The sequence below is a fragment of the Notolepis coatsorum genome (genome assembly GCF_963971535.1).
Source record: "Notolepis coatsorum genome assembly, chromosome: 2".
Classification (NCBI taxonomy): domain Eukaryota; kingdom Metazoa; phylum Chordata; class Actinopteri; order Aulopiformes; family Paralepididae; genus Notolepis; species Notolepis coatsorum.
Genome location: NC_140166.1, coordinates 70,487,396 through 70,515,239, shown reverse-complemented (window position 1 = coordinate 70,515,239; position 27,844 = coordinate 70,487,396). Strand labels below are relative to the sequence as shown.

The following is a 27,844-nucleotide window of genomic DNA, read 5'->3' as shown; positions in this document are numbered from 1 at the left end:
GCAAGCTAAGCTGTTTTCTCTACATAATGTACACATTGTTATTATACACATTACTATTCTCCCTTAAAATACTATAGTCAAACCAGGGGCGGATTTAGGATTGTAGGAGATCCGGGGCTTAGCCCAGATAGGTGCCCTTTATTTTTCATTTTTTTTTTTTTTTGTAAATGTTTTTTTTGGGCAGGCAATGGGTGGTTTTTTGGGCAGATTTTTTTTGAATTTAATGAACCTGTACGTGCAATTTCCTGCAATATAGAGCCTTCAATCTTGACCAATGAAGCTGCTCTTTTCACTATAAAACTCAGTTAACCATAACGTATAAGGTTATAAGGTCTTAACGTAGTTATGGTTAGATTTATATATTGGGGGGGGGATATATCATATTTTTCATATAATCAAAAAGTGGTGGAGCAAGATCATACCTTTGCTCCCCCAAGTTCAATAGTGGGAGAGCAGAGATGCTCCGAATGCTCTTATGGCCAGGCGTCTATGATTCACTGATACAAAGTAAAATAGTGCAGTGCAATAAAATAGTTAGTAAAATAGAATAAAATAATGCAATAGTGCATTGCAATAAAATAGTTATCATCGTATTTTTTCGGGAGGCCGGTAAGGAGTGCATTACAGTAGTCGAGTTGGCTTGAGATAAAGGCATGGATCTGGTTTTTAGCGTCCTTTTGATTTATAAATGGCCGTACTTTAGCTATGTTTCTAAGGTGGAAGAATTAAGTTTGTGTCAACTTGTTGATTGTGATTTAAAGCTTAGGTCTGAGTCTACCATAACACCAAGACTTAACTCACTCAAATACAGTTAGCAGCTGGATAGACAACAGATGGAAATTAGCCTCTGCTAAATCTGGTGCAAACATATTTTCATGTAACAATGATGAATTGTAATTATTATTTTTTTGTTTATAAATAGATTCAGGGCTTTTCAGAATACATTCGGGGCTTGAGCCCAAGTAGCCACCCCCTAGCCCCGCCCCTGAGTCAAACTAAGAAACCTATTCGGCTCTGTGGTATAGTCTGGCCCGAGCAGACTAGAAGAAGACAACGGATGAGGGCCACCTAACGTTATATGTATCGATCCTGTTCTCTCCTCTTTCTTCCCTACAGTACTGCATGACGGATCGCTACTGTAGATTATGTTGATCCACCACAATATAACACATTAAAAAGCTTACATAAGTCTAACCAGCTAGTACTAACGTTAGCTTTTTTTGCTCACACCAATTTATGAGGCTGTAACTGAGTGGCGACACTAAACAAAAAAGACAAATCAAGACTAAACGAAGACTAAACGAAGACTAAAACTGACTAAACGAAAAATAAATTAAGGTGACTAAATATGATGAAAACGAAAAAGAGCATTTGACACATGACTAAGACTAAAACAAAAATGTTAAATAGCTGACGAAATTAACACTGGTTGGACATGGTAATGAAACAAAGGATAAACAAAATGATTTTGAAGCAACATTTATTGAAATACAGTAGATAATGTTGTCATATTACTGTACAATATATAACATGTTTTCAAATGTCCAGATTGGAGGCTTATTCAGCAGCTTCTTTTCCCTGTAAAAGATAAAGATATTGAGACAATATCCAATGGAAGGTTTTGAGTCTTATCATACTTAAAATCCACTGTATGAATGTTCACAGATAACATATTCACATTTACCTTGCCAGAGTCACGGGTCTTAGCTCTCAGCTTGTTGACCTGGGTCTCAGCAATGTCAGCACGCTCCTCAGCCTCCTCCAGCTCATTCTGAACCTTCCTGCACTTGGACAGGTGACCATTGGCCTGCTCCTCCTGTGGAAGTTTCATAGATCAGTATTACTTAGGAATACTAAGAGTAGAATGAAAAGCATGAAGAAAGACAAGTAGAGCATTTTGACTTAAAACAACGTACCGCTTCCTCAGCCGTCCTCTTGTAGGTCTTAACCTTGAGCTGCAGCTTGTCGACCAGATCCTGCAGCCTGGCAACATTCTTCTTGTCCTCCTCAGTCTAATGGAAGCAAGGAATTAAAATGAATCAGCTAAATGAGTTAGCAATCGTTCAATATTTTCCTTCAGTCAAAAGAAACACTAATGATGACCATGTTGTCATGAATGTGAACATGACATACCTGGTAGGTGAGTTCCTTCACTCTCCTCTCGTATTTGCGGACACCTTTAACAGCATCTACTCCACGTCTCTGCTCAGCCTCAACCTCTCCTTCCAGCTCACGCACCTTCAGAATTGGATAAAATATTAAGAATCCACATTTCTCTGTAATTGTACAGATGACTACATTAGTTCAACAATATATATCTTGACATGTGGCTATTATTTTATCTTACTCTGGATTCCAGTTTCTGGAGCTGCTTCTTGCCCCCCTTCATGGCCAGATTCTCAGCCTCATCCAGGCGGTGCTGCAGGTCCTTGACTGTGACTTCCAGGTTCTTCTTCATCCTCTCCAGGTGAGAGCTGGTGTCCTGCTCCTTCTTCAGCTCCTCAGCCATCATGGCAGCCTATAAGATAAATAATTTGTATTCACTAGAAATGTCATGAGAAAATGTTACACTGTTGACTGAAATGACATGAAGAAACCAAATCATCAGTGATTACCTTCTTTGCCATAAAGAAACTATCATATGAAATGTAAACCCACATCAGTTTCATGTTTCATGTTTTCGAACATGTAAATTGAGTTATGTTTTGCTTTTGTTTATTTTTTATTTATTTTTTTATTTAATTTCTTGACATCAATTATTTGTTTTGATTTTATATTGTTTGTATTTATTTAGATGTTTGAAATAAAGATTTCAAATCAAATCAGTGATGGCCTTCTTGGCCATAAAGAAACTCATATGAAATGTAAACCCACATCAGTGATGGCCTTCTTGGCCTTCTCCTCTGCATTCCTGGCTTCCTGAACACTGTCATCTACTTCACCCTGGACTTGGACCAGGTCAGTCTCAATCTTCTTCTTGGTGTTCAGAAGGCTGGTGTTCTAAAAGAAAAACATTATACAGATAAGAGTTTCAAGGATGGCTCACACATAACCCAAAGAAACACATGCCTAAAAACAAATGATCAGATAATGTTGTTTGTTTACCTGAGAGTGCAGCAGTCCAACACGCTCACTGGCGTCCACCAGTTCCTGCTCAGCCACTTTGCGGCCTCTTTCTGTCTGCTCCAGACCAGCTCTCAGCTCCTCGATCTCAGCCACCATGAGTCCATTTCTACGGTCAACCATGGCAGCCTGCTCCTTCAGGTCTTCCTGTGCTCTGAGAGCATCATCAAGGTGCAGTTGGGCATCCTAATGTTAAAAGACATAGGTGACTGAAATTATCACAAAAGGTCAGAATGTGGCTACAATTAAGGGTAGGCCATACATGCTTTTCAGCTTCAGGTAGCCGTGGAATTGGAGCTTAATTTACAATATCTCATGCAAGTGGGGGACATCAACAGTAATACACAAATAAATGTAAACAGCAATTAACTCATTGAGCGCCAATCACGAGATATCTTGTTTCTGAGAGCCAGCGGTTGAGCGCCAAAAATGAGATATCTCGTTTTTAGTTCCTTTTCTTTTTTTTCTAAGACAAAACAGATTATATGGATGATGATTATGGGTGATAAGGTGCATTTCCACCAGACTATGTTGGACTCAGCACTTCTGTTAAATCATAAAAATACTATAGTCAAACTAGAGGAAACCTATTCGGCTCCGTGGTATAGTCTGGCCCGAGCAGACTAGAAGAAGACAATGGATGAGGACCACCTAACGTTATATGTATCGATCCTGTTGTGATTCAAGACACTTGGAGTAAGAGTGGAGACTGACAAAGGTAACGTCTATTTTACCGAACCCATCATAAAACATGCTTTTGTAATGATCGCAGCGTCGGAACCCCCCCCCCCACCCCCGATGGCTTTGTGAAGAAACATGGTCGTGTTTACCTTTGACGTGGCAATAATATAGGTTTCAGGCGAGCAGCCGCGAGATTTGCACATACGCCGCACAAAACACTATATCTCACAATCTAGAAAACCAGCCTGGATTATTGTGAAATTGGGTGATTTTTTGCGTGGTATAGCGCACAAACGAAGGTATGTAGAAATAAACAGTTTTGTCCCTGTTGGAGTATAAATAGTGTCTGTCAAATGAGCCATACTATTGTCTCCATAGCTATAATATAGAATATACGATGGGTCCGCAAACATTGTGAAAATGGTCAATAACAAAGCGCCAGGGAGTAAAGATGGAAAAACAGTGTTAAGATATCTGTGTCAATGAGTTAAGAATATGACATACATATAAACCTTTCATATTTTGGATCACTGATTAATTAGCATATAGAGGACTATACTGTGACAGCGTAATACAAAGGTTCCTCATGCAGTACCTTGAGCTGTCCCTGAACATTCCTCAGTGACTTCTGGGCCTCAGCAGCCTGGCGGTTGGCATGACTCAGCTGGATCTCCATCTCATTCAGGTCTCCCTCCATCTTCTTCTTGATTCTCAGGGCATCATTCCTGCTCCTGACCTCAGAGTCCAGAGTGCCCTGCATGGAGTCAATCACCCTCTGGCTGTTCCTCTTGATCTGCTCCATCTCCTCATCCTTCTCTGCCAGCTTCCTGTCAACCTCACCCTTAATCTGGTTGAGCTCCAGCTGGACACGCAGAATCTTGGACTCTTCATGTTCCAGAGTTCCCTAAAAATATACATCCAATATATAGTCCTGGTTCACTTTCGAATGTAATGGAAATATATATATACATTATTTGATTAACTGTAAAAACAAAATTTACAAACAAATTAACATTATAATGTAGAGATAGCTAAGATAATATGTACCTCAGCTTCCTCAAGGGCTGTCTGCATCTCTGACTTCTCAGTTTCCACTGTCTTCTTGGCCTTCTCCAGCTCATGGATGTTCTTTCCAGTCTCACCAATCTGTTCAGTCAGGTCTGATATCTCCTCTAGATACCACAAAACAGGGATTAGAAACACTACATTGCAGCTTTCCTAGCTAGTGTGTTCATCTACATCTATCATGGTATTAAGTAACAGTTCTTTTTCTTAACGGACTCACGCTGCAGGTTCTTGTTCTCGCGTTTCAGTGTCTCCAGCTGATCCAGGGCCTCCTCATAGGAGTTCTTAATCTTGAACACCTCAGTGCTGAGAGAACGAGCCTCTTTCTGAGCTCCCTCCAGCTCTGCCTGGCCCTCCTCAAACTTCTGCTTCCACTCAGCCAGGACCTGCAAAGTCATTTAGAGAAATGTAACCTAGTATTTTGGAGGCAAAAATTCTCAATACATGTCCTTAGTTAAAGTCATGAATATCAATGTACCTTGTCAAAGTTCCTCTGCTTCTTGTCAAGGTTGGCAGCCAGACCATTGGCCCTCTCCACATCAATCATGAGGTCCTCCACCTCACCCTGGAGTCTCTGTTTGGTCTTCTCCAGAGAGGCACACTTGGAGTTCACAGCCTCAATCTGCTCCTCAGCCTCTTGAAGGCGCTGGGCCAGCTTTTTCCTGGTGAACAATTATTAAATGTAACAATGTTATGAAATGTAATTAACTATGTTTGTTGAGATGTACAGTAAAAAATAACAACATTGACTTACTTTGCCTCCTCAAGCTCCTCTGTGCGCTGGACTGCATCAGTTTCATACTTGGCCCTCCACTGGGCCACCTCACTGTTGGCCTTGGACATGCCACGCTGCAGCTCAGCCTTGGCCTCCTGCTCCTCCTCAAACTGCTCCCTCAGAAGGTCACAGTCATGGCGGGCTGATTGAACACCATGGGCAAGGGCATTCTTAGCCTAAAAAGGTTATTGAAATAAGTACAATTTAATTAGAGACAATAATAATTCAAAGAAAAAGATCTGTCATACCTTTTTGAGAAGATTCTGCTCACCTTAACCTCCTCCTCAACCTGCCTCTTCAGCTCATCAATCTGCTGAGTGAAGGCCTGCTTGCCTCTGGTCAGCTGGGAGACAAGGGCTTCTTTCTCCTCAAGCTGACGACCAAACTCACCTGTTTTTGAAATTTGATTTATTTTAGATACGTTAGAGTAAAAAAAGAAAATGCTAGAGTAAAAAAAAAAAAAACTCACCATTCTCAGTTTGAAGTCTTGCTTTCTGACCGCCGATATCATTTATCTGGCGCACATTCTCGTCGCTTTTGGCCTTCAGTTCACTAAGTTGGTCCTCAAGGGTGCGACTCATCTTCTCAAGGTTTCCCTGTTAATCACATTGAATGGGTTGTGTAATTTTTTCAGACATGTGTTCTACACATGAATGTATATGTACTGTGTAGATTAGTATACCTTGGCCTTAGCAACAGCTTCCATGTTGCTGGAGAGGTCATCGATCTCCATCTTGTATTCACTCTTCTCCTTCTCCAGCTTCTGCTTGACACGCTGGAGGTTGTCGATCTGCTCTCCCAGCTCTGCAACACTGTCAGCCTGCTTCTTGCGGAGAGCAGACGCGGTGGCTTCATGCTGCAGGGTGGACTCCTCAAGGTCACGACGCAGCTTCTGGAACTCAGCCTCGCGCTTCTTGTTCATATCAATCTGAGAAGCAGTGGCTCCACCAGCCTCCTCAAGCCTCTCACTGATCTCCTCCAGTTCCCTGGAGAGGTCAGCTCTCTGCTTCTCAACCTTGGCACGAGCAGCACGTTCAGCCTCAATCTCCTCCTCCAGCTCTTCAATACGGGCCTTTAAATGATTTAAAATTCATATGATGAGTGATTGCAATTCATAAGTTTGACAATAGGTTCATTGAAGGAAAATGAAGGAGCAGCCAGGTGTAGCACTCTTTAATGTCACAACACAGAGGTGTCACACATTACACTCTGCACAAAGGGCATTTAAATTGTAACTCCTGGGCCCAAGTACATTTTTCATACAACCGCTTACGATCAAATAATATAATTTCCACAAAAACGTGGAAAATATGGACTTTTTAACTTTTGAAAATAAAATCATTTAGCTAGTGATATCTCTGTTTTCCTGGCAATACCTGAAGATCTAACTAATGCATGGAACACAATTATTCACAAACATTAGATTCCTATGCAATGGAATCATTATTTACTGTTAATGTTCCAGCAAACAACTATACACATTTTGCCTTGGTGGTTTTGGGCTGGGACATAGCTACCACATCATAACAAAATGATTAGTACCAACACTGGCAATAATAAATCTTGTATCTTGGCTAGCCTCAGATTGTGGCTCTCTCTCGCTACTGAGTGTCATTGCAAGGGTAAAGTAAATTACAATTGAAAATCAATAGTAATCAGTTGTGTTGTAAATTTTTCGGAATTGAACCGAAACTACTTATTGGCACTACTTTGGTGGATTCAATGAATAAATGCCATACTCTCAGCCAATCAGAATCTAATGTTTGGCCAATGTTTGGCGAATATGTTGTACGAAAGAGGTAAAGTATAATGGTACTCACCTGCAGCTCCTTGATCTTCTTCTGAAGCTGAGCACCCAGGGACTGCTCATCCTCAATCTTGCTAAGCAGCTGGGAAGTTTCAAAGTCCTTCCTATAAGATTCATAAGAAAAAACAGTAGTTACCTCATCTTCACACAGTATATTATGTCATGCATGAGAAAATATACAGTACAGTATATAAGTGAAACCCAATCTATATTACTTCTTGATCTTCTCGTCAGACTGCTGCTTGTCATTCTCCAGATCCATGATGGATTCTTGAGCCAGTTTCAGGTCACCTTCAAGCTTCCTCTTGGTTCTCTCAAGGTCCATGCGGAGCTTCTTCTCTTGCTCCAAAGAACCTTCAAGCTGTGAATTTAAGTTTAGAAATTGGTCAACAATAGGATTTTTAGATGCAACCAAGCAGCTAGTATACGTTTGTCTATCGGTTGAACCATCCCAAAATGTTAATAAATAATTTGCCAAGACATAATGATAGATATTGGTGTGTCAACACAACACATCACATTTCATGCCAGTTGATCAGATCGTTGCCAAACATTCAAAGATAAACACCGTAAATCTGATTGACACTAGACTTTGTGCTCATCCAAGCTATCCCTTTTCTACAACTTCACCAGTAGGATGACCCATGCCATATTGCATTTTCTGCCATTTAGAATCTTTCCACCACTCCTCCAAGCCTGACTATTCACCTGATTCTCACAACGCTTGCTGTGTGGCATCAAGAGCACAGCTTCTTGAAATGTGTATTCCTGAAAGTTTCTAGGTCTTTCTGTATGATGGCTACTCCTAATCGAATTTGGAAAAAGACACTGTAAACAGGAAGTGACACCACACTTGACACACATGCTTGCTCCATGATAGTAAAGAGATGTCCAAAGGTTTGTGTGAATCAGTCACATGATGGTGATATTCACAAAAATCATATAATAGACATTCAATTTGCCACAAAGATTTTGATGTGGCAATTTCTCACTCTAAATATCACACAAATAACCCAGATGGTGGCGCTAATGTTCAATGTTGAAAAGCAATAAATTGTACACTGCAGAGTCCATTCGACATGGGACTTTGTACATATATCCAGCTACATGTATCATTAGTCTACAACACTGGTCCGCCAATTACATAATTGCATAAAGATAATGGATCTCGTGTTCAGGTTAAAGCATTCCCAGGCAGTAATAAACTGTAAATGTAAAATTTCCTGATGACAAATTGGTCACAGCTCATCTAAAATTGCCTGTTTGTTTTCTTCAACATTTTTATAGAACTCATAACTTACATCATCCACTTGCTGCTCAAGCTTGGTCTTGGCCTTGGTCAGAGTGTTGACTTTGTCTTCCTCTGCCTGCAGGTCATCAAGAGTCTGCTGATGTGCCTCTTGGAGGGCTTTCTTCTCCTTTGTCAGCTTAGCAACGCTCTCATCCTGAGCGGCCATCTCCTCAGACAGGTTCTTCACCTGAATAAGGAATACAAATCATGTTATCATAAATTAATGATCATCTTGTTATCGTTTGATAATTTAGCCAGAGAAAATACTTATGAACCTTGTTCTCAGTGGCATGTTTCTCCTTCTCCACTTTGGCCAAGGTGAGCTCCAGGTCATCAATGTCCTTCTTGAGCTCAGAGCATTCATCCTCCAGTTTCCTCTTCTTGGCAGTCAGCTCACCATTCATTTCCTCCTCATCTTCCAGTCTCTCAGTTGTCTCTTTGAGTTTGGCCTCAAGCTGGATCTTACTCTTGATAAGTCCCTCACATCTCTCCTCAGCATCTGACAGATTATCTGATTCCTAGGGCACAATAATAATGATAATATTATTCTCTATATGACATAAACAGAGAGACAGTTTATCATTTACATATATCAACAGTTTCTAGACAGATGAAGTCTACTTACAGATGCCGCTAGCAGCGACAGATCACTCTTCTCTTGGAGAAGAGACACCATCTTCACCTCCAGCTCCTTCTTCTTAGCCAGAGCAGCGGCCAGGTCTGTCGTCATCTTCTCATAGTTCTCCTTCATGTTAGCCAGCTCCTTCTCAGTCTCAGCAGTCTGTAGAAGAGGCTTGATCTTGTAGTAAACCTTCATCCATGGCCAGGTTTTGACATTCATGAATGAGCGGATGTTGTATTGGATGGAATAAATAGCTTCCCTGTGAAAAAAGAATTGCTGTTCAATTCAAAATTCATTTTAGCATGTTTTTTAACATAACAATGTATTTAGAATGTGGCTGTTTTCAACATGCCTTCTCGCCATCATCTTCACAAACTCCCTCCTCATGAGGAAACCACGGCAAAGAGACTGAGTCATTTTGACCAGACTAGCCAGCTTCTCATCTCTCATCTCCTCAAGGACACCCAGCAGACCAGCTTTGAAGAACACCTGAATAAGATGAATGACATATTCTTATATGACTTTGTTGGTTTTTATTTTATGGGATAATGCCAGCATTTTTTTAAATAAAACTCATGCATGGATTTATCATAGATGACATCATCACTGAAACAGTTATCATGTGATTAATTTCCCTACCTACTAGATACCATTCACTTCATATTAATCTCCAACAATGTCAAAATCATTTTGAATCACACATACGTTTGTTTGAAATTGTCCGAATCAAAAGTGAAATTTTTATTCTTTTGGCAGCTTGTATTATTTTGCTTTTGTTTCATATTCATATTGCCAATTAAAAAACAAACATTGGACATCATTTTGATTGCTAATGACTGAATTTGGTTTGCACAGATCATGCACAGTTCTGAGCTACTTTGTTTTCCAATTGATCTTTCCCAGCCTTCTTCACCCTCTTTTCTTTTTTTTGTATCCACTTTTTCTCCTTATTTTTCTCCCATCCGAATTTCGTATGACCAATTCTCCCCTCCCCTGTCTTGAACGTTGCTAGACTATGCCTCCCACTGGTCGGCTGTAGTGAGGATAGAAGCCTTGCATCACGTGTCCCCTCCGGTACACGAGGAGGCAGCTGTCGCATCTTTTCACCTGAACAGCGCGGACTCTCAGTGGCGAGGAGTAACGCGTGGGAGGCTCACGCTGCCCCCGCTACTTCCTGTCTCTGCTGTACAGGCGTCACCCAACCGACCTGTAGGAGTCGCTGTCCACAACGTCCAAATCCCCACCCATCGACTTCCACCCTCTAACTCTGTCAATTGAGATAGGATGACGACTGGCGCAAGCCGCAGGCAATGCTGACATCGGGATTCGAGACCGGAGTCTCTTGCATTGGTGACGAGCGCAATCTCCGCTATGCCACCCAGCCACTTCAGGGCGGGGCTAGGGGGTGGCTACTTGGGCTCAAGCCCTGAATGTTTTCTGAAAAGCACCGAATCTATTAAAAAAAAAATTACATTTTTAAATTTTTTATGACAATGAATCATTGTTACATGAAAATATGTTTGCACCAGATTTAGCAGAAGCTAATTTCCATCTGTAGTCTATCCAGCTGCTAACTGTATTTGAGTGAGTTAAGTCTTGGTGTTATGGTAGACTCAGACCTAAGCTTTAAATCACAATCAACAAGTTGACAAAAACATAATTCTTCCACCTTAGAAACATAGCTAAAGTACGGCCATTTATAAATCAAAAGGACGCTGAAAACCAGATCCATGCCTTTATCTCAAGCCGACTCGACTACTGTAATGCACTCCTTACCGGCCTCCCGAAAAAATACGATGATAACTATTTTATTGCAATGCACTATTGCATTATTTTATTCTATTTCACTAACTATTTTATTGTACTGCACTATTTTACTTTGTATCAGTGATAATCAAACCGTAAACAAAGACGCATATTAACACTTTCAGCGCCAGGTGGCGCTGTTTACTGTTACTGTTGAAAGGCCAGCGCCTTTTAACATGGGGATAACGTGGCTGTGTTTGCAGGCCTAAAGCTATATTATATATTATAGCTATCTAATAATATAGTCGATTGTCATTGAGTTTCTTCCGGTCAAGATGCAAAAAACAGATAATTTTTCCATCCATACATTTCCGTTTTATACCGTCGTGATTATGAGTGTAGTTTCAGGGTGGTCTGGTGTCATTTCCAAAATGACAGACACCAAGCCACATCGTTTCAAATGGAGTGCAATAGCGGCCGCAAGGTGTTAGGCGGCGGTATTGGACTTTTGAGATCCCAGACCCATCCCCAGTGATAACACAGGCTGCCGGCATGTCTTTATGAATGGAAATATCAAATAAAAGAAACAACAATGAAAACCCGACTATACTCTGGTTTTCGGGGGTCCTGGCGCTCAATGTTCGGCGAGTTAACCCTAGATCTTAGATCCTAATATGAAAAACGATGTGATTTAATGTTCTATGTCTTACCTTGACTTTGTCTATTTTACTGCTACAGTATCAATTTTATGCTTTATGTCTGCACTTTATGCATTGTTCTTGATCTGCCAATGTTGTGCTCATTTTATGCCTGTCTTTTTGTACTGCTGTGAAGCACTTTGAGGTGCAATTCTTGTATGAAAGGTGCTATACAAACACAGTGTATTATTATTATTATTATTATTATTATTATTATTATTATTATTATTATTATTATTATTATTATTATTATTATTATTATTATTATTATTATTATTATAAATTATTATAGTTTGCTTCATTAATTAAAGGGTGTGAATTTAAGTGTTCTCTAGTGCCTTTTGTCAGTTGTTAAGAATTCTATCAACTTATATTCTTCTAGCCATTCCCGACATTCTGTCTGTGTGGGAAGGTGGGAAAGAGTCATATAACATGCGCAAATGCTGACTGATCTGATTGTGGAAGTGAAGGATAAGATAAGATAAGATAAGATAAGATAAGATAAGATAAGATAAGATATTCCTTTATTTCCCTTGGGGAAATTCAGGAGTACACCACTTTATTCTTTTAAATACGTTTTGGCCCAGTTTTGGTCCGCTGGGTGGCCCGCGGACCCAGGGCCGGATTAACGACCGGGCCGTTTGGGCCGCGGCCCGTGGGCCTCTAGTGACAAGGGGCCTCCACATTTTTTGTTTGTTTTTTGTTTAACATTTTTTTTTTATTATTATTATTATTATTATTTTGAAGATCGATGTCATACTGTGACACTGAAATGAAAAAATAGGGTCAACAAAAATATTTCATCAACTAAAATATACAGTACGTCACACCCCGTGCCTCTCCCTGCCGTCTGCAAGTGACTAATCTTGAGTTTCCGACCCCCCAGTAAGCTAACCATGGATAAATCCAAAAAAAGGAAAGTCTGAGGAAAATAGAGGGTTTAATTCAGCGTGGACAGATTAATTTGCTTTCACGACTAACAATGCAGGCTTACCTGTAGCCTATGCCTGATATGTGGTGCGAAATTTGTGAACAACGATTACTGTCATTTTGATTACTGTAGTTTGCCTGGTATGTAGCCTTGGTTAGTGGCTGCCCCACCAATGTTTTATTCACTTTTTCTCCCATTTTCAATTTTTCTCCCATCCCAATTTCGTATCATCCAATTCAACCCTCCCGTCTCGAACGCTGTTTCTTGCCTCCCACAAGCCGGCTGCAATGTGGACTAAGTCATACATGGCACGAGTCCCCTCCGATACTCGAGGTAACAGCAGTCGCATCTTTTTCACCTGCGCGGCGCGATCTTTCAGCGTCAGGGGTCTGCGCTTTGGAGGGGCGCGGCCCCCATCGCTTCCTGATTCTACTGCGCAGGCGCACCAACCGACCTGTAGGAGTTGCTGTCCACAACGCCCGATCCCCACCCATCAGTTTCCCACCCCCTAATACTGCCAATGTGTATTAGTACGGACGACCAGCTAAACTGAAAGCAATGTGGAGCGCTGGGCTCGAACAGGCGAACCCAGCGTCTCCAGTATTCGTGGTGAGCGCCTTGCCCACTGCACCACGTAGCCGCCCTCCCCACCAATGTTTTATAAAAACGCCACTGTGCGTGCGTGCACGTGTGTGTGTGTGTGTGGGGGCCTCCACAAGAGTCTGGCCCAGAGGCCTCTGAATTCTTAATCTGGCCTTGCGCGGACCCATCTGGGCCTCTCTCGCGGGCCATTTGGTCCTCTCTGGCAGACCAAAACTGGGTATCGCGCGCGGTCCAACTGGATAGGAGGTGTCTTGTATTCGACAGGCTTTTGTCCCAATCGGCGCACCAACTAGGCGGCGCGCGTGGACAAACTGGGTCACGCAGGATAACTGGATAGGTGGTGTCTTGTATTTGACAGACTTGTTTCCCAATCGGCACCTCATACATTGTCGTGGGGGCGACAGTGGTTCAGGAGGTAGAGCAGTCTTTTGGAGGTTCCCGGTTCAATTCCCACTCCTCCCAGGCCAGGGTGTCGAAGTGTCCTTGAGCTATAGACGCTTAACCCTAGAATTGCTCCCGATGAGCAGGTTGGCACCGTGCATGGTTGCCTCCGCCATCAATGTGTGAATGTGTGAGTGAATGGGTAAAATGTGAGGAACAAATTGTAAAGCGCTTTTGATAAAAGCGCTATATAAAGATAAGATAAGATAAGATAAGATATTCCTTTATTGATCCCCTTGGGGAAATTCAGGCATCATAGCAGCATGGGGGGGAGGGGGGGAGGGGTACAGGTAGTAAAACAACACAGTATACAGGTAGTAAAAGACAACACAGGCAGTGTAAACAATTTGATCAATATGGTCAATATAATTTACTATCTGACTAGCTGAGGAATATTCACATTATTCACAGTGTCACATGAGGTGCAGTATGCAGGAGGTAGTGTTATAATAGTTTACTATCTACTGAGTATACATTAATCAAAGTACCAGGGTAGTCTACTTTGTCCCCCTTGGGTTCCTATAAGTCCCAGGTCAATGTCTGGTAGCAGTCGCTGTCGCTGCCCCCTGTTGTGGGGCCTGGAGGCTGCTAGTCGCTGCCCACTGTTGTGGAGCCTGATGGCCGCTGGTATGAAGGACTGTCCGAGGCGGTTAGTTGAGTGTCGGGGGGGGATGAGTCTGTGGCTGAACGAGCTTCTCATCTTGACTAGCTCGTCGTAGAGGGGGTGGTAGGGGTTCTCCATGATGGCATCCAGCTTCCTTATCATCCCCCTCTCTACCATCACCTCAAGTCTAGGTAGCTCGATTCCCACCACAGAGCTAGCCTTCCTCACCAGCTTGTTGAGCTTGTTGGTGTCCCTTGAGTTGATGTAGCCTCCCCAGCATGCCACAGCATAGAAGAGGATGCTGGCCACAACAGACTGGTAAAAAGACTGCAGCAGTTTGTTGCACACATTGAAGGACCTGAGTCTCCTCAGGAAGAACAGCCTGCTCTGTCCCTTCCTGTAGAGGGCCTCTGTGTTGTCCGACCAGTCCAGTTTATTGTTCAGGTGTACCCCAAGGAACTTGTATGAGTCCACCATCTCCACATCCACCCCTCGGATGGAGATGGGAATCGGGGGGGGCCTCTTCTTGCCCCTCCGGAAGTCCACCACCAGCTCCTTGGTCTTACTGGTGTTGAGTTGGAGGTGGTTGCTGTCGCTCCACCCCACGAAGCTCTCCACCAGGGCTCTGTACTCCTCCTCATCATCGTCGGTGATGTAGCTTACGATGGAGGAGTCGTCTGAGAACTTCTGCAGGTGGCACCCGCTGGAGTTGCGGCAGAAGTCTGAGGTGTAGAGGGTGAAGAGGAAGGGTGACAGCACAGTTCCCTGGGGGGCGCCGGTGTTGCTCACCAGTACGTCAGACTGACTGTCCTTTAGTCTGACGTACTGTGGCCTCTCAGTGAGGTAGTCCTTGATCCAGGCCACCAAGCCGTGCTCCAGCTGCATCGCAGAGAGCTTCTCCGCTAGCAGTGACGGCTGGATGGTGTTGAAGGCGCTGGAGAAATCAAAGAACATGATCCTCACTGAGCTGCGCGGCTTTTCCAGGTGCGTGTACGCTCTGTGGAGCATGTAGATGATGGCATCCTCCACCCCGATGTTTGCCTGGTATGCAAACTGCAGGGGGTCGAGGGAGTCACGCACCAGGGGCTTGAGGTGTTGCAGGACCAGTCTCTCAAACGTCTTCATGACGTGTGACGTCAGAGCGACTGGCCTGTAGTCGTTGGGGGTGCTGGGACGTCCCTTCTTGGGCACCGGGACAATGCAGGAGGTCTTCCAGAGCTGGGGCACCCTCTCCAGCCTCAGGGAGAGGTTGAAAAGATGCTGGAGCGGTGCTGCCAGCTGCTCTGCACATACCTTGAGCACCCTGGGATTGGTGTTGTCCGGTCCTCTGGCCTTGTTTACATTAATTTTGGAGAGCTGCCTACTGACCTGACTGGTTGTGATCGTCAGGGTTGGGGGTGGTGGGCAGTCTGCTGGTGTTGGGGGTGGGGTGCCGTTGCTGATGGGTGTGGGGGGGTGGGGGGTGGGGGGGCTGCTTTGTAGGTGTGATCTGGTGCTGGTGTCGATGGGTGGGGGGAGGGGTGTGGGGAGGCCACTCTGGTCAAAGCGGTTGAAGAACGAGTTGAACTCGTTTGCACGCTCTGGAGGGCCCTCCACAGCTGTGCCCTGCTGTTTGAAACCAGTGATCTTCCTAACCCCCGCCCACACCTCCCTGGTGTTGTTGGCCTGTAGTCTGCCCTCCAGCCTGTCCTTGTAGCTGACCTTGGCTGCCCTTAGCTCTTTTTTGAGCTCCCTTTGGACAGCCCTGGCCTGCTCAGTGTCCCCTGCCATGAAGGCCCTCTTTTTCCTGTTTAGCAGGTGTTTAATGTCCTTGCTAATCCAGGGTTTATTGTTTGAGAAGCAGCGTACCCTCTTTGTGGGTACGATGCTCTCCTCACAGAACCTGATGTAGTCTGTGATGCAGTGGGATAGTCCATCAATGTCATCACCGTAAGCCCTCTCAAACATATCCCAGTCTGTCGACCTGAAACACTCCTGTAGCTCCTCCTCGACGTCGTCAGACCACTGTGGGACAGACATGGTGGTCGTAGGCTGTCTCTTAATGAGAGGCGTGTATGTGGATACAAGCCTCACAAGGTTGTGGTCTGACTGGCCGAGGGGGGGCAGGGAAGTCGCACTGAAAGCCTCCTTCACGTTAGCATACAGGAGGTCCAGAGTTTTGTCTCCCCTGGTTTTGCAGGTGACATACTGGGTGAAGTTTGTCAGGGTCTTGTTCAGTCTGACATGGTTGAAGTCCCCATTGATAAAAATAAATGCATCCGGGTGTTTTGTCTGAAGCGCCGCGACGGTGGAGTGTATGACGTCACTCGCCTGCGCCGCCGCCGCGCTGGGAGGGATGTAAACAGTGAGAGCCAGGACGTGTGTTATTTCTCGCGGTAAATAGTATGGCCGCAGACTCAGTGCCAATAGTTCAATGTCGGGGGAACAGATACGTTCCTTAATGGTGATGTGCCCCGGGTGGCACCATTTGGAGTTCACAAAGACAACAAGCCCTCCGCCTCTCCGCTTGCCGCTCTGTTTACTCCGGTCGGCGCGCACCACCGTGAAACCCTCCTGTTCTATTGCACTGTCCGGGATGTTCTCGTTCAGCCAGGATTCGGTGAAGCACAGTAGGCTTGCCTCCTTGTACTCACGCTGGTTGATCATCAGGGCTGAGAGCTCGTCGGTCTTGTTGACCAGCGATCGCACGTTCCCCATGACGACAGCGGGCAGGTAAGGCTTGAATCTCCTTCTGTCCTCTCTCCTGTCCTTCACGCTCGTGCCAGCTCGATTTCCCCGTCTGCGAATCCTTATTTCGGCTGGTAGATTCCTCGGTGGTTCTGCAACTCTGTTTCGAAAGCAGAGGAGAGCCTCCCTCGGGTAAACCAGCCCGCCGTTGTTGCTGTTGTTGTTGTTGTTGTTGTGCTGCCGCGGGTAAACCAGCCCGCCGCCGGTGTTGTTGTCCATTGTTCAGAGCTGTGCTCGACCGAACTTTCCTAACTCAGCTAACTTCACAGAAGTTGTTACAAATGCCTTAACTTGGTCTAAAGCAACGCACAGTCACTTATACACCTATTATGTAAGTATAATCACAAAAGAATAATTAAGAAAGTAGTAAACGCGATAAAAAGTAAGGGGTGGGAGCTGCTATGAAAAGGCTGCCACTCTCCTCGGCGCCAACTACTACTGAGTAAACTACTACTAAATACAGCCATTTTGCCATTTTGTCAATCACAACTGTTTCTTTCCTATGACAAAAATGTTTTGGTGATTACTTATACACACACTACTGTGATATGAATGATGCATGCAAGGTTTGTTTAGTATCACAACATTATGTGGCTATTTTGACCTCACAGTGGAAATAATAGCATTGTGATTAGATGATGAAAAAGTGTACAGTATATTTGGAAATAAATGGAAAACTGTCCAATCAGCTTATTAAAGTTTTCAGGTATATTTTTCAGATTGCTTTCACACATCAAACAAACCACTCCAGGGTTTCCTTGGAAGCAGACTGAGACCACCTCAAACAGGTGGACCAGGATGTGGTTGTTTGCACCCAAGTTCGATTCCAGTGTTCACACCAACCCAAATGAATCAAAGGGGTAAATTCTCCAGTATAATTGCAGTCCATTTACTAGGGCAGTACCCGACTCAGAAATATCTTAGTCTAAATGGATTCAGCAGGTAAATACAACGACTTGTTTGGTATGTTAAGAAAATAAATTATATGTAATTATCTGGTTATTAGGTTATACTGGACACCCTCCATACAGTCAGTATTGAGACTTCTCTCAGACCATCATATTCAATTAAGTCAATCAACATTTAGTATTTTCTTTACCTTGGTGTGCCCAAACTTGTAATCTTCATGTTCCACATCAATTGAACCAAGCAGCTTCTCAGAGGCCTTCTTGTTGTCCATGAACTGACCTTCAGGGCAGGCACTGGCATTCAGTATTTTGTACCTTTTGTGAAAGAGTTCATGGTCATGTTCAGCACTTAGGTAGTTGTAAGTTTCAAAATTTGTTGAGAGTTAATGGATACCTCTGCTTGAAGTCAGCATAGATAATTCTGCTAGGGAATCCCTTTCTGCAGATTCTGATACCCTCCAGTACACCATTACACCTCAGCTGGTGGATAACCAGGAAGTTCTGCATCAGACCTACAGAGAAGATTTTTTCACGATTATTACGACAATGTAATGACTCATTACCACTCCACTACACTAAATCACTAAAGCACATCATAATAAGACATCATGTTAACTGTTAGTGTACCTGGAGTCTTTGACTCATTGGGAATCAGGCAACGCACAAAGTGAGGATGGGTGGCCCTCAAGTTGGTCATCAGCTTGCCCAAGTTCTCCTGTAGATGCATATCAAAACCAAATATTATTCATGAAAAGCAATTATTTGTATTTAATTCCAAAAAGTCAACAAGTGTTGTTGTTAGATCTTACCCTGAACTGGGAGGACACAGTCTGCATGGAGCCACCCTTCTTCTTGCCTCCCTTCTTTGCACCACCAGTCTCTAATAATTTGATAATACATCATCAGTTTATAGATTCAACATTATTATCTAAATGGAATTATGCTGGACATTTTTGTTGGACAATGTAATTTAATTGATAGCATTGAAAATACAATTAGTATGACACAGAGGATACTTAGAAGTTGAGATAATTGTCTCTTAGACCAAAGTACAAATCTTAATAATCACACTTAAAAGTATATTTCTCATAATGACGTACCTTCAACTACAGCAGGATACAGTACAGGCAGCAGTTTAACGGAAGACTTCTGGTAAAGCTGCATCACCGAATCGTTCAGTGGATCCTTGTTCTTTTCCAGCCATCCAGTGACGTTGTAATCCACAGTTCCAGCATAGTGGACCATGGAGAAGTGGGCCTCAGCCTTTCCCTTTTTTGGTTTTGGTTTCTCAAATGCTATGTTCTTGCCAAGATGTTGGTCAAACAGCTTGTTCTTGAAGCTAGAGTCAGAAGCCTTGGGGAACATGCACTCCTCTTCAAGGATGGAGAAGATGCCCATGGGCTTTATAAAAGTGGAAAAGAGATATACAGATCATTTAGACACACCTTGTGGCATTCTAAGGAATATTTCAATAAGTCACAACGTTATGGTGTACCTTCTCAATGAGCTCAATGCAGGCAGCCAAGTCCATGCCGAAGTCAATGAACTCCCAGATAATACCCTCCTTCTTGTACTCCTCTTGCTCCAGGACAAACATGGTGTGGTTGAAGAACTGTTGCAGTTTCTCATTGGTGAAGTTGATGCAAAGCTGCTCCATGCTGTTGTACTGTCAGTTGGGGGAAATGTATATTAGCCTAATCTCCTACATTACTTGAGGAAATGTCATTCAATGAAATTAGGCAGTCTATAGATTGCTATAATTGCATACTTACATCAAAGATCTCAAACCCAGCAATGTCCAGCACACCAATGTAAGACGATCTTGGCATCTTGGTGTCCAGCTGCTGGTTGATACGGATGACCATCCACAAGAACATTCTCTCATAGATGGACTTGGCCAGGGCCATAACAGAGTTATAGACCTGAAAAAAATTATTTGATTGAATTAAAATGCATGTATCTACATACATTAGCACTCCAATGCTGTCAGTCTGCCACTTGCACACACTCTCCAAAATGTTACTTTGGAAATAGTGTATACAGGAAAATGTGAAGCAACATAATTGCTGTGACCTGTGTGTGAAATACATAGAAGGGGAAGGATGTAATGTATCTTGCTCACCTGAGGCACAGTCTGTCCCTTGGTGACATACTCGTTTCCGACCTTCACTTTGGGGTAGCACAGACCCTTCAGCATGTCAGCAGAGTTCAGGCCCAAAAGGTAGGCGATTTTGTCAGCCTCTGAAAATGTGTATAAAACGCATTCAGGAGAAATATCCAGGAATATTGGATTCACGATTCATGCCATAGTGTCACACTAGCACAGCAAAGAGACAGCATAATGCCATAGAGTCACACTAGCATAGCAAAGAGACAAAATAATGTCATAGAGTTACACTAACATAGCAAAGAGACAGCATAATGCCATAGAGTTTCACTAGCATAGTAAAGAGACAGCGTGCCATAGAGGTACACTAGCATAGCAAATAGATAGCATCAGGGACGTGCACAGGACTTTAGAGGGGCAGGTGCTCAACGGCTGAAAAGGGCAGTATACCTGTGTGTGTTCTAACCAAGCGCGCGACCAAGCCTATTTTTTGGGTGTCCTTTTTGGGCAGGGGCCCCCTTTTTATGCTTTTTGGGGGGTTTTGGTGATCAAATATTGAATATTGAACTATAATAATCAGTGCAGGAGCTCACTTATCCTTGAAAGACACCTTTATCACTGACTTAAAAGGCCCATACATCTCCATAAATGTTCAGGGGGGAGGGAATAAGTGCTTACCCTACAGACCCCAAGAAGTGCTGTATATTCTTTATTGTTTAATATAAACAAACATTTTTTATTCCAATCCCCGATTTGTATTTGAGATTCCCAAATCCCATCGGACTTCACTTCTTCGTGTCCCTCAGTGAGTGTAATACCAGCATTCAACTGTATGCGCCACAGTGGTTTCTATCATCATCATCATCATCATCATCATCATCATCATCATCATCATCACCACCCACGCTACAGTATGCATACAATATATAGGTTCCCGGAGAGGCACGCTGAGTAGGCCGTGCAAACTGCAATGGAATACGGGGCATCTCTCTCTCTTTACCTAATTTTTTGATTATATCCTGACATTTTTCAGTTGGAAGGGCAGTCTATATGCGCAACGGTGAAAAAAAAATGAAAACGAAATATTTCAAAAAAATGTAAGGGCACTTTTTTAAGGTTAAATTCATGTTATACAACGGCATGCAAATTTCTCTATTCTGATTGGCTGAAACAGTCCATTTACACGTATGTATCCTTCATAATCCACGCTCCTGGTCCCAGGACCCGCCCACCACCGAATCACATCACTCCGCCGGATCACTCCGTCGGAAAAAACAAGATGGCGGACAATAATCTTTAACAAATGGATATGTTGATAGCGTCATAACGACTAAATATAAAGCGATTCTGTCAAGGGGAACGTGTTAGTATTTTAAACAATGTTGGATGATGTAATTGATGGGTCTTGACTCAATCTAGAACAAAAGAAAAATCGCGGATTGATTGATAGATTAATTGATTGATTTAAATTTCCTCCTTCCTACTTTCCGACTGCAGCGTTCTCTCTCACACCGACGCTGGCGTACCCACAAACACACACATACACACACACACACACACACACACACACATACACACACACACGCACACACACACTGTGACACACACACACACACACACACACACACGCACACACACACACACACACTCCTGTCTGCAACAGCGGGGGAATCAGACTGAGAGAGAAGCAGCGCTGTTTTAAGTGAGCATGGTCTATTGAATTGATTGATTGGTTGATTGCTAATTTTATTACTGTACCCCTGGTTTCCAACTGGTTAAGTTTAGGCTAAAAGAAATAAATAAAAAAATAGGGCGAAGAAAACGTTTTTTTCCTATAGGGCAAAGAAAACGTTTTAATAAATTTTCAATCAATCATTCCAATAATACACAGTTGGATGTGTTAGTTGGTTGGATGCACTTCAAGCTGCTTCCACATGAGGCAACTTCTCTCAATCATTCCAATAATACACAGTTGGATGTGTTAGTTTGGTTGGATGCACTTCAAGCTGCTTCCACATGGAGTTGTGGGAACTACTTTTTCTGGCGGATGGTTTTTTCAATAAATCTTCGATTAATGTGTGTTTATTGTATAGAAATAAGGTTGGATGAATCTGGCAGTTGTATAAAAGCTTTACACCACGTGCAGTCGTGATTTGTGACCAATAAACCATGCCTAGGGGGGTCTAACGACCCTCGGCTGCGCCTCGGGCCTAACAACCACCCCTAGGCATGGTTTATTGGTCACAAACCACTCCTGCGTGTGATGTAATGCTTAAATATACCATCCCTTGCCAGCTCTATTTAACATGGAGAAGTTCCCCTTCTTTGCAGGGCTATAACTTTTTAAATTATATTGCTAGATTGCCATTATTAGGGCCCATTCAATGTCCTATATGTATTGTTCATGGTGTAGCAACGTTAAACTTTTTCATTCACATATTCATACTAAAATATGGTCTAAAGTATAAGTATGTTTTCATCTCTTTCTGCAGCTTTCTCCAGAACGTGATTTATAGCCCCAAATGCATTATATTGATGATCAAATACAGTTTGGTAGGAATCTGTGCGAGATCAAAAATTTCAACTGGACGTACTTCTAGAATTTACTACACGTCATCTGATGTTGACCGGATGGGCGAGGGGGCGTTTATAATTCCGTGGGCAACGTTATACCATTCATCTAATGTGGGTCATATGTTCATCATAGCAGTTTATATCGAACACGGTAATACTACACGCTAAAACTCACCCCAGTCTCCTCGGGCCGTTGGGCGATCAGCGTGGAGTAGACAGTTTTCGATTATGGGATGTTGAAATGCCCGATCTATTTCCAGGTTGTATAATAGTATATACGTCCAAATCATGTTGTTTTTTTCGAGTTATTTCCACCGATCGATATTCACTGTGTGAAGACAGAGTCTCTCTAACATTAGCGAGTGCCCGGACCCCATATGGAGTGAGTCCTGCCGGTTCAAAGGTTGATATCCGGTTTCGATCTGCCGATCGGCCACCAGATGGCGCTCTTGAACCGCTAGAGGGTTGAGAGGAGATCAGCACTGTGTGTCAAGGCTCCAGAACGGAAATATGATTTCGATCACAGATTTTTGAAATATTGATATCAAAGACGAGTTACGGCGTCCTCGGCAACTTGAGCATGGCGGGGAATGACGAGTTCCGGCGTTTTCGGCAGTTAAAGTGTTAAGAGGCTCAAAAGGGCAGGTGCTCGAGCACCCATTGGGCTCTATGTGTGCGCGTGCCTGGATAGCATAATACCTAGGGTTCAGCATAGCAAAGAGACAGCATGATGCCATAGAGTCACACTAGCATAGCAAAGATGGAATATAATACTTGAACAAAAACAGAGCCCAAGGCAAATGTGCCTGTGTGAAAGTCAGGATTGTATCACTGAAAATGTTTTCTTGCAAAAATTCTGCATGATACTTGCTCAAACGATCATGTTATTTTAGATTTTTTTTTAATTACCACAATGGATTGTGAATGTACATTTTTGAGGCGTAAGCAGCATCCTCCAATAATTGCCCAATCTGAACCCAACCCATTCATCATGACCAGGCTGAACACTTTCCCTCGACTTAACAGACTGTGATTTTGTATCTTGTGTCTTGTAGTATGTATGTATTCCATTGGAGTTACGGCTAATTATAAAACATTTGTAGATTTTTCCTTCTTTTGATTAAACTATAGTTTTTCCTCTTGGGGGAGAAAAATGTAGGAGCACAATGTTTGCTTCTTGCGTGGATGTAGCCAAGGGAACATATTTACAATATTAAGTCAATATAACCTGATAGAAAGCATGGTTTGTGTTTCAGTCAAACGTTTACTGTAAACATATACTGTGAGTTCAAAAAGTAGATTAATCATGGTTTTTGAAGGTCTAAAACTATAAAAGTAAAGCCCAATAGGGAGGTGTAGTCTGACATCACTGGTTGTTCCACCCGTATAGGGATTTATCATTGGGAAAATGGATTATCGGCTATTGTAACAATTCTGCCGCATGGAAATTTACAAGCTTTCATTTTTGCACAAAATGAGTTCCCTTCTACCACTAACATTATTGTTTAAGCATTTTTGGTTGAAATAAAGGTAGTTATAAGGTTTTAAAATTGTCGTAAAAAAAGAACTACATTTACCAGTAGGCAGCCTGTTGTTCAATAGGCAGCCTGTTCAGTGCTGTCGCCTAATCCACGTCACGGCCAGCTGATACCAAGCTAGCTAGCTAGCTAACGTTAACGATACCTCGCTAAACGTACTAGACGTTAGCAATGTCTACTGTCGTTAACCATTTTAAATCGGGGCATGTAGAGGCATTTCGGGACAGAGTAAAATGCGCAGGTCCTCTTCTCAGACCTGTGCACCGACTGCACACATCATGCCGGCTAGCAAGCTAGCTAGCTACACGTCACGGCCGTCTGATACCACGATAGCTAACTAGCGTGAACGTTACAAGCTCAAAAACCTTATAACTAGGCCTACTACTGTCGTGTCTATAAGTTCCCTGGCAGAATACTTTGTTTGTGAGGACAAAAGTATACAAAGAGGAGATAACCATTTTAAATTGGGGCATGTAGAGCCCGCCGTAAAAACAATAACATTATAGACTATACACAATATGTACAACGAAACAATTATTTACATTAGTATTTACAGTGATTTAATATGCAGTGAATACAAATAATGATAACGTGGTTGTTGCTTTTAGAAATGGTGGTTGGCTTCATCTGATAAATGGTTATGATCACCAGAGAGATACTAGCCACAGATTCAGGGTCAGTTATTTTCCCATTGTACGAATTGTTAAGCTTATGGAATGTAAGGGAAATCTGATCCTAGGTCTGCAACTAAAGCCAGGCTTCTACGCTGTGGTGACGTCAGTCAGCAGCGCCAAATAGCAGTGTAGTTTCCCAGCGAACGAAAACATAAGCGTTGTTATTTTGCTACCTTTACGATTAATTGCGAATATTTTCATGTTGAGCTATAGATTGTGGATGAATACGCACAGAAAGGTACACCATGCCAATGTCCATGCTTTATTTGTTTTAAACGAACCGTTTTAGAAATGGGCAATGGGGAAATACATTAACAGGAAAAAACGAAAATGACGTAACCACTACACCTCCTATATTAGAGACTGAATTAAGTCCACAGAGAAGCTGCAGTGGAGGGATATGTTTCTCAACACTATCAGTGAGATTTTGCGATGCATGATTATAAATGATGGGAAGCAACATAAGGGCTGGTTTGAAAAATAGTGAACCTATGTTTTAATACTCACCCTCTGTGCCATCAGGCTCAGCCTGCTCCTCACGCTGCTTCTGCTTGAACTTCAAGTTGCCATGGTGAAGCACAGCACCAGTCAGCTTCCAGATATAATTCTTCTCTTCACCAGTGAAGCCCAGAACATTAATAGCATCCTGTATGAAAAGAAGTTGAAATAAGTAAAAGAAAAAATATATAAGAATGTCAGCCACATGCAGACAAGTGACCAAGAGCTTTATTGTGGACTAGTGGGTTACAGGCACACTTGTAGAGCAAGGAAAGCTGGATATGTCAGCTACATTTTTCTGTAATTCGAATTTTGGTGTTGAATTGAAGGCCTTCTAAATTTGAGCTCCATAGTGCTTCCTTCAGGCCAACTAGGTTTTTGAATTAAAATGTTTTGGATAAGTGGATAAGCGATCATTGCTGTTTTGCTTTAATGCAATGTATTGACTTGCTTTTCATCTTGAAAATTCATGCTAACTATACTTCCCAGATGGTTCTTCTGTGTAACAAACCATCTGACGGGTCAGGTTAATTCTAAGTCATTTACCATCTTATGAGAAAGTGCATATGTAGCCTAATGTAATTATTCTTAAATTAACATTTAAACATACAAAATAATATAATAAGTTGGAACATCTGTAGGTAGATTACTACACATCACTCACATCAGTGGCATCCAACTCCGCTTTGTCATCAATGCTGGCCACAGTGATATGACCCTGACTGCACATGGGGAAGTCATATGGGTTGCTGGTGATGAGAGTCATTTCTGGTGTGGAAACACATCAAATAAGTTAGACTGGATCTGCTTCCTTCAAATGATTATGGACCATTGTTGTTGACAATTAAGATGAGTTATATCAGTTATCGGTTAATAAGTTATTCAGCTCACCAATCAGCTCAGGCTTGTGGTTGGTCATCATCTGGTAGAAGATGTGGTAGCCTCTCTCATCTGGAAGCTGGAAGCTCACTCTGGACTTCTCCAGCAGATCTATGAGGTTTGGTCATAATAAATATCTAGCCTACTAATAATGTCACTTGTTTAATTTTGTATGTAAATGTTATACTTACATGTTTCAATATCAGCACTGGACAGTTTGCCAGTTGGGAGGAAGTGGATTCTGATGAATTTACCCTTTTCAGAAGACCACAACAGTGTTATTATTGTGTAACCAAGTAATGCCCAAGTGATATTTGATAGAAAAGAAAATATTCAACTTACAAAGCGAGAGGAGTTGTCATTCCTCACGGTCTTTGCGTTACCATAACTCTCCAGCAAGGGATTGGCTGCAATGATCTGATCCTCCAGTGAGCCCTATAATTACATTTTCACATTTTAACAATCATATCAGTAAATGTCCACTCTTTGTTCAAATGTCTGTGGTTTCCATTTTCAGTATATTCTCTCAGTATTTTACCTCGATCTTTGATTCTTTCTTCTTCTCTCCACCTCCCACTGCGATTGTGGCAAAGTACTGGATGACACGCTTGGTGTTCACAGTCTTTCCGGCACCAGATTCTCCACTGTGTATAGATAATTGAATTAAGAGAAACTCACAAACTAATTTCAATGATTTTGATTATATTGATATTTTTGATGAACAATAGATGAGAAACCTACGTGATAAGAACAGACTGGTTCTCCCTATCTGTGAAAGGTAAAGAAAATACATATTTATTATCTGTTTAACCAAACCAAAAATAATAATTCATAGGATTTTCATGACCAGGACATACCAGTAAGCATGAACTGAAAGGCGTTGTCAGAGACAGAGAAGATGTGGGGTGGGGCCTCCATACGCTTCTTGCCTCTGTAGGCATTTACAACATCCGCATCGTACACTGGGAGCCACTTGTAGGGGTTCACAGTGGCACAGAACAGCCCAGAGTAGGTCTGAAGGGGAATAGACATTCAGGAACATTTACAGTAAGTTATCTTAAGGGTCATTAATTAATATTGCACCTTTTACTCATATTTGAGAATATCTTACGTAGATCATCCATGCGGCATAACGCTCTTTGAGGTTATACAACACAGAGGCTTCATTGAGATGGGTCATCATGGCCATGTCCTCAATTTTGTCATACTTGGGAGGGTTCATAGGGTGAACATCATCTTCCTTAACGGTTTTCTCCTGAAATAGAGAAACACAATTTCAGTTTACAGAGTCATCTGCAAGTTGTATTGCTTTGAATTCTGTATGAAAAACTTCAGCCTACTTTACCTCCTGAGTGTCAAGCACTTTGACAGTGACTTTGGCACCATCTTTGCTCAGGATGGTACATTTGAGGTACAGCTCCTCCTTATCAGCCACGTAAGCAGCAGCCTTAGCATCAAAGGGTGAGGTCTGAGCTGCAAGCCTCTCAGCCTCTGGCTTACGGAGGTACATGGCGGCCTTGCCATAAATGGCCATCTCCGCGTCTGTACTCAT

At 42.6% G+C, this 27,844-nt stretch overlaps 1 protein-coding gene across 2 annotated transcripts; it reads right to left on the bottom strand.

The window, feature by feature from the left end:
• Positions 1-1,557: 1,557 nt before the first annotated feature.
• On the bottom strand, positions 1,558-27,844 carry LOC311224072 (myosin heavy chain, fast skeletal muscle-like; the record flags this gene model as incomplete). 2 transcript variants are annotated; one of them, XM_084308886.1, is made up of 39 exons in its annotated part: positions 1,558-1,578; positions 1,685-1,816; positions 1,917-2,012; positions 2,134-2,238; positions 2,348-2,518; positions 2,875-3,000; positions 3,106-3,309; positions 4,400-4,708; positions 4,852-4,976; positions 5,090-5,255; positions 5,348-5,531; positions 5,624-5,820; positions 5,916-6,034; positions 6,114-6,240; positions 6,327-6,716; positions 7,465-7,555; positions 7,667-7,812; positions 8,753-8,929; positions 9,018-9,260; positions 9,368-9,623; positions 9,717-9,853; positions 18,214-18,337; positions 18,417-18,534; positions 18,650-18,737; positions 18,832-18,902; positions 19,123-19,423; positions 19,518-19,688; positions 19,795-19,944; positions 20,145-20,263; positions 25,423-25,561; positions 26,078-26,181; positions 26,305-26,403; positions 26,484-26,547; positions 26,635-26,727; positions 26,831-26,936; positions 27,034-27,061; positions 27,150-27,306; positions 27,404-27,547; positions 27,638-27,844. In XM_084308886.1, 39 exons carry the CDS (start codon positions 27,842-27,844, stop codon positions 1,558-1,560), a joined length of 5,805 nt encoding a protein of 1,934 aa, XP_084165012.1. The 2 variants fall into 2 exon arrangements, with proteins under 2 accessions (XP_084165012.1, XP_084165013.1); XM_084308887.1 differs by having other exon boundaries at positions 27,404-27,544.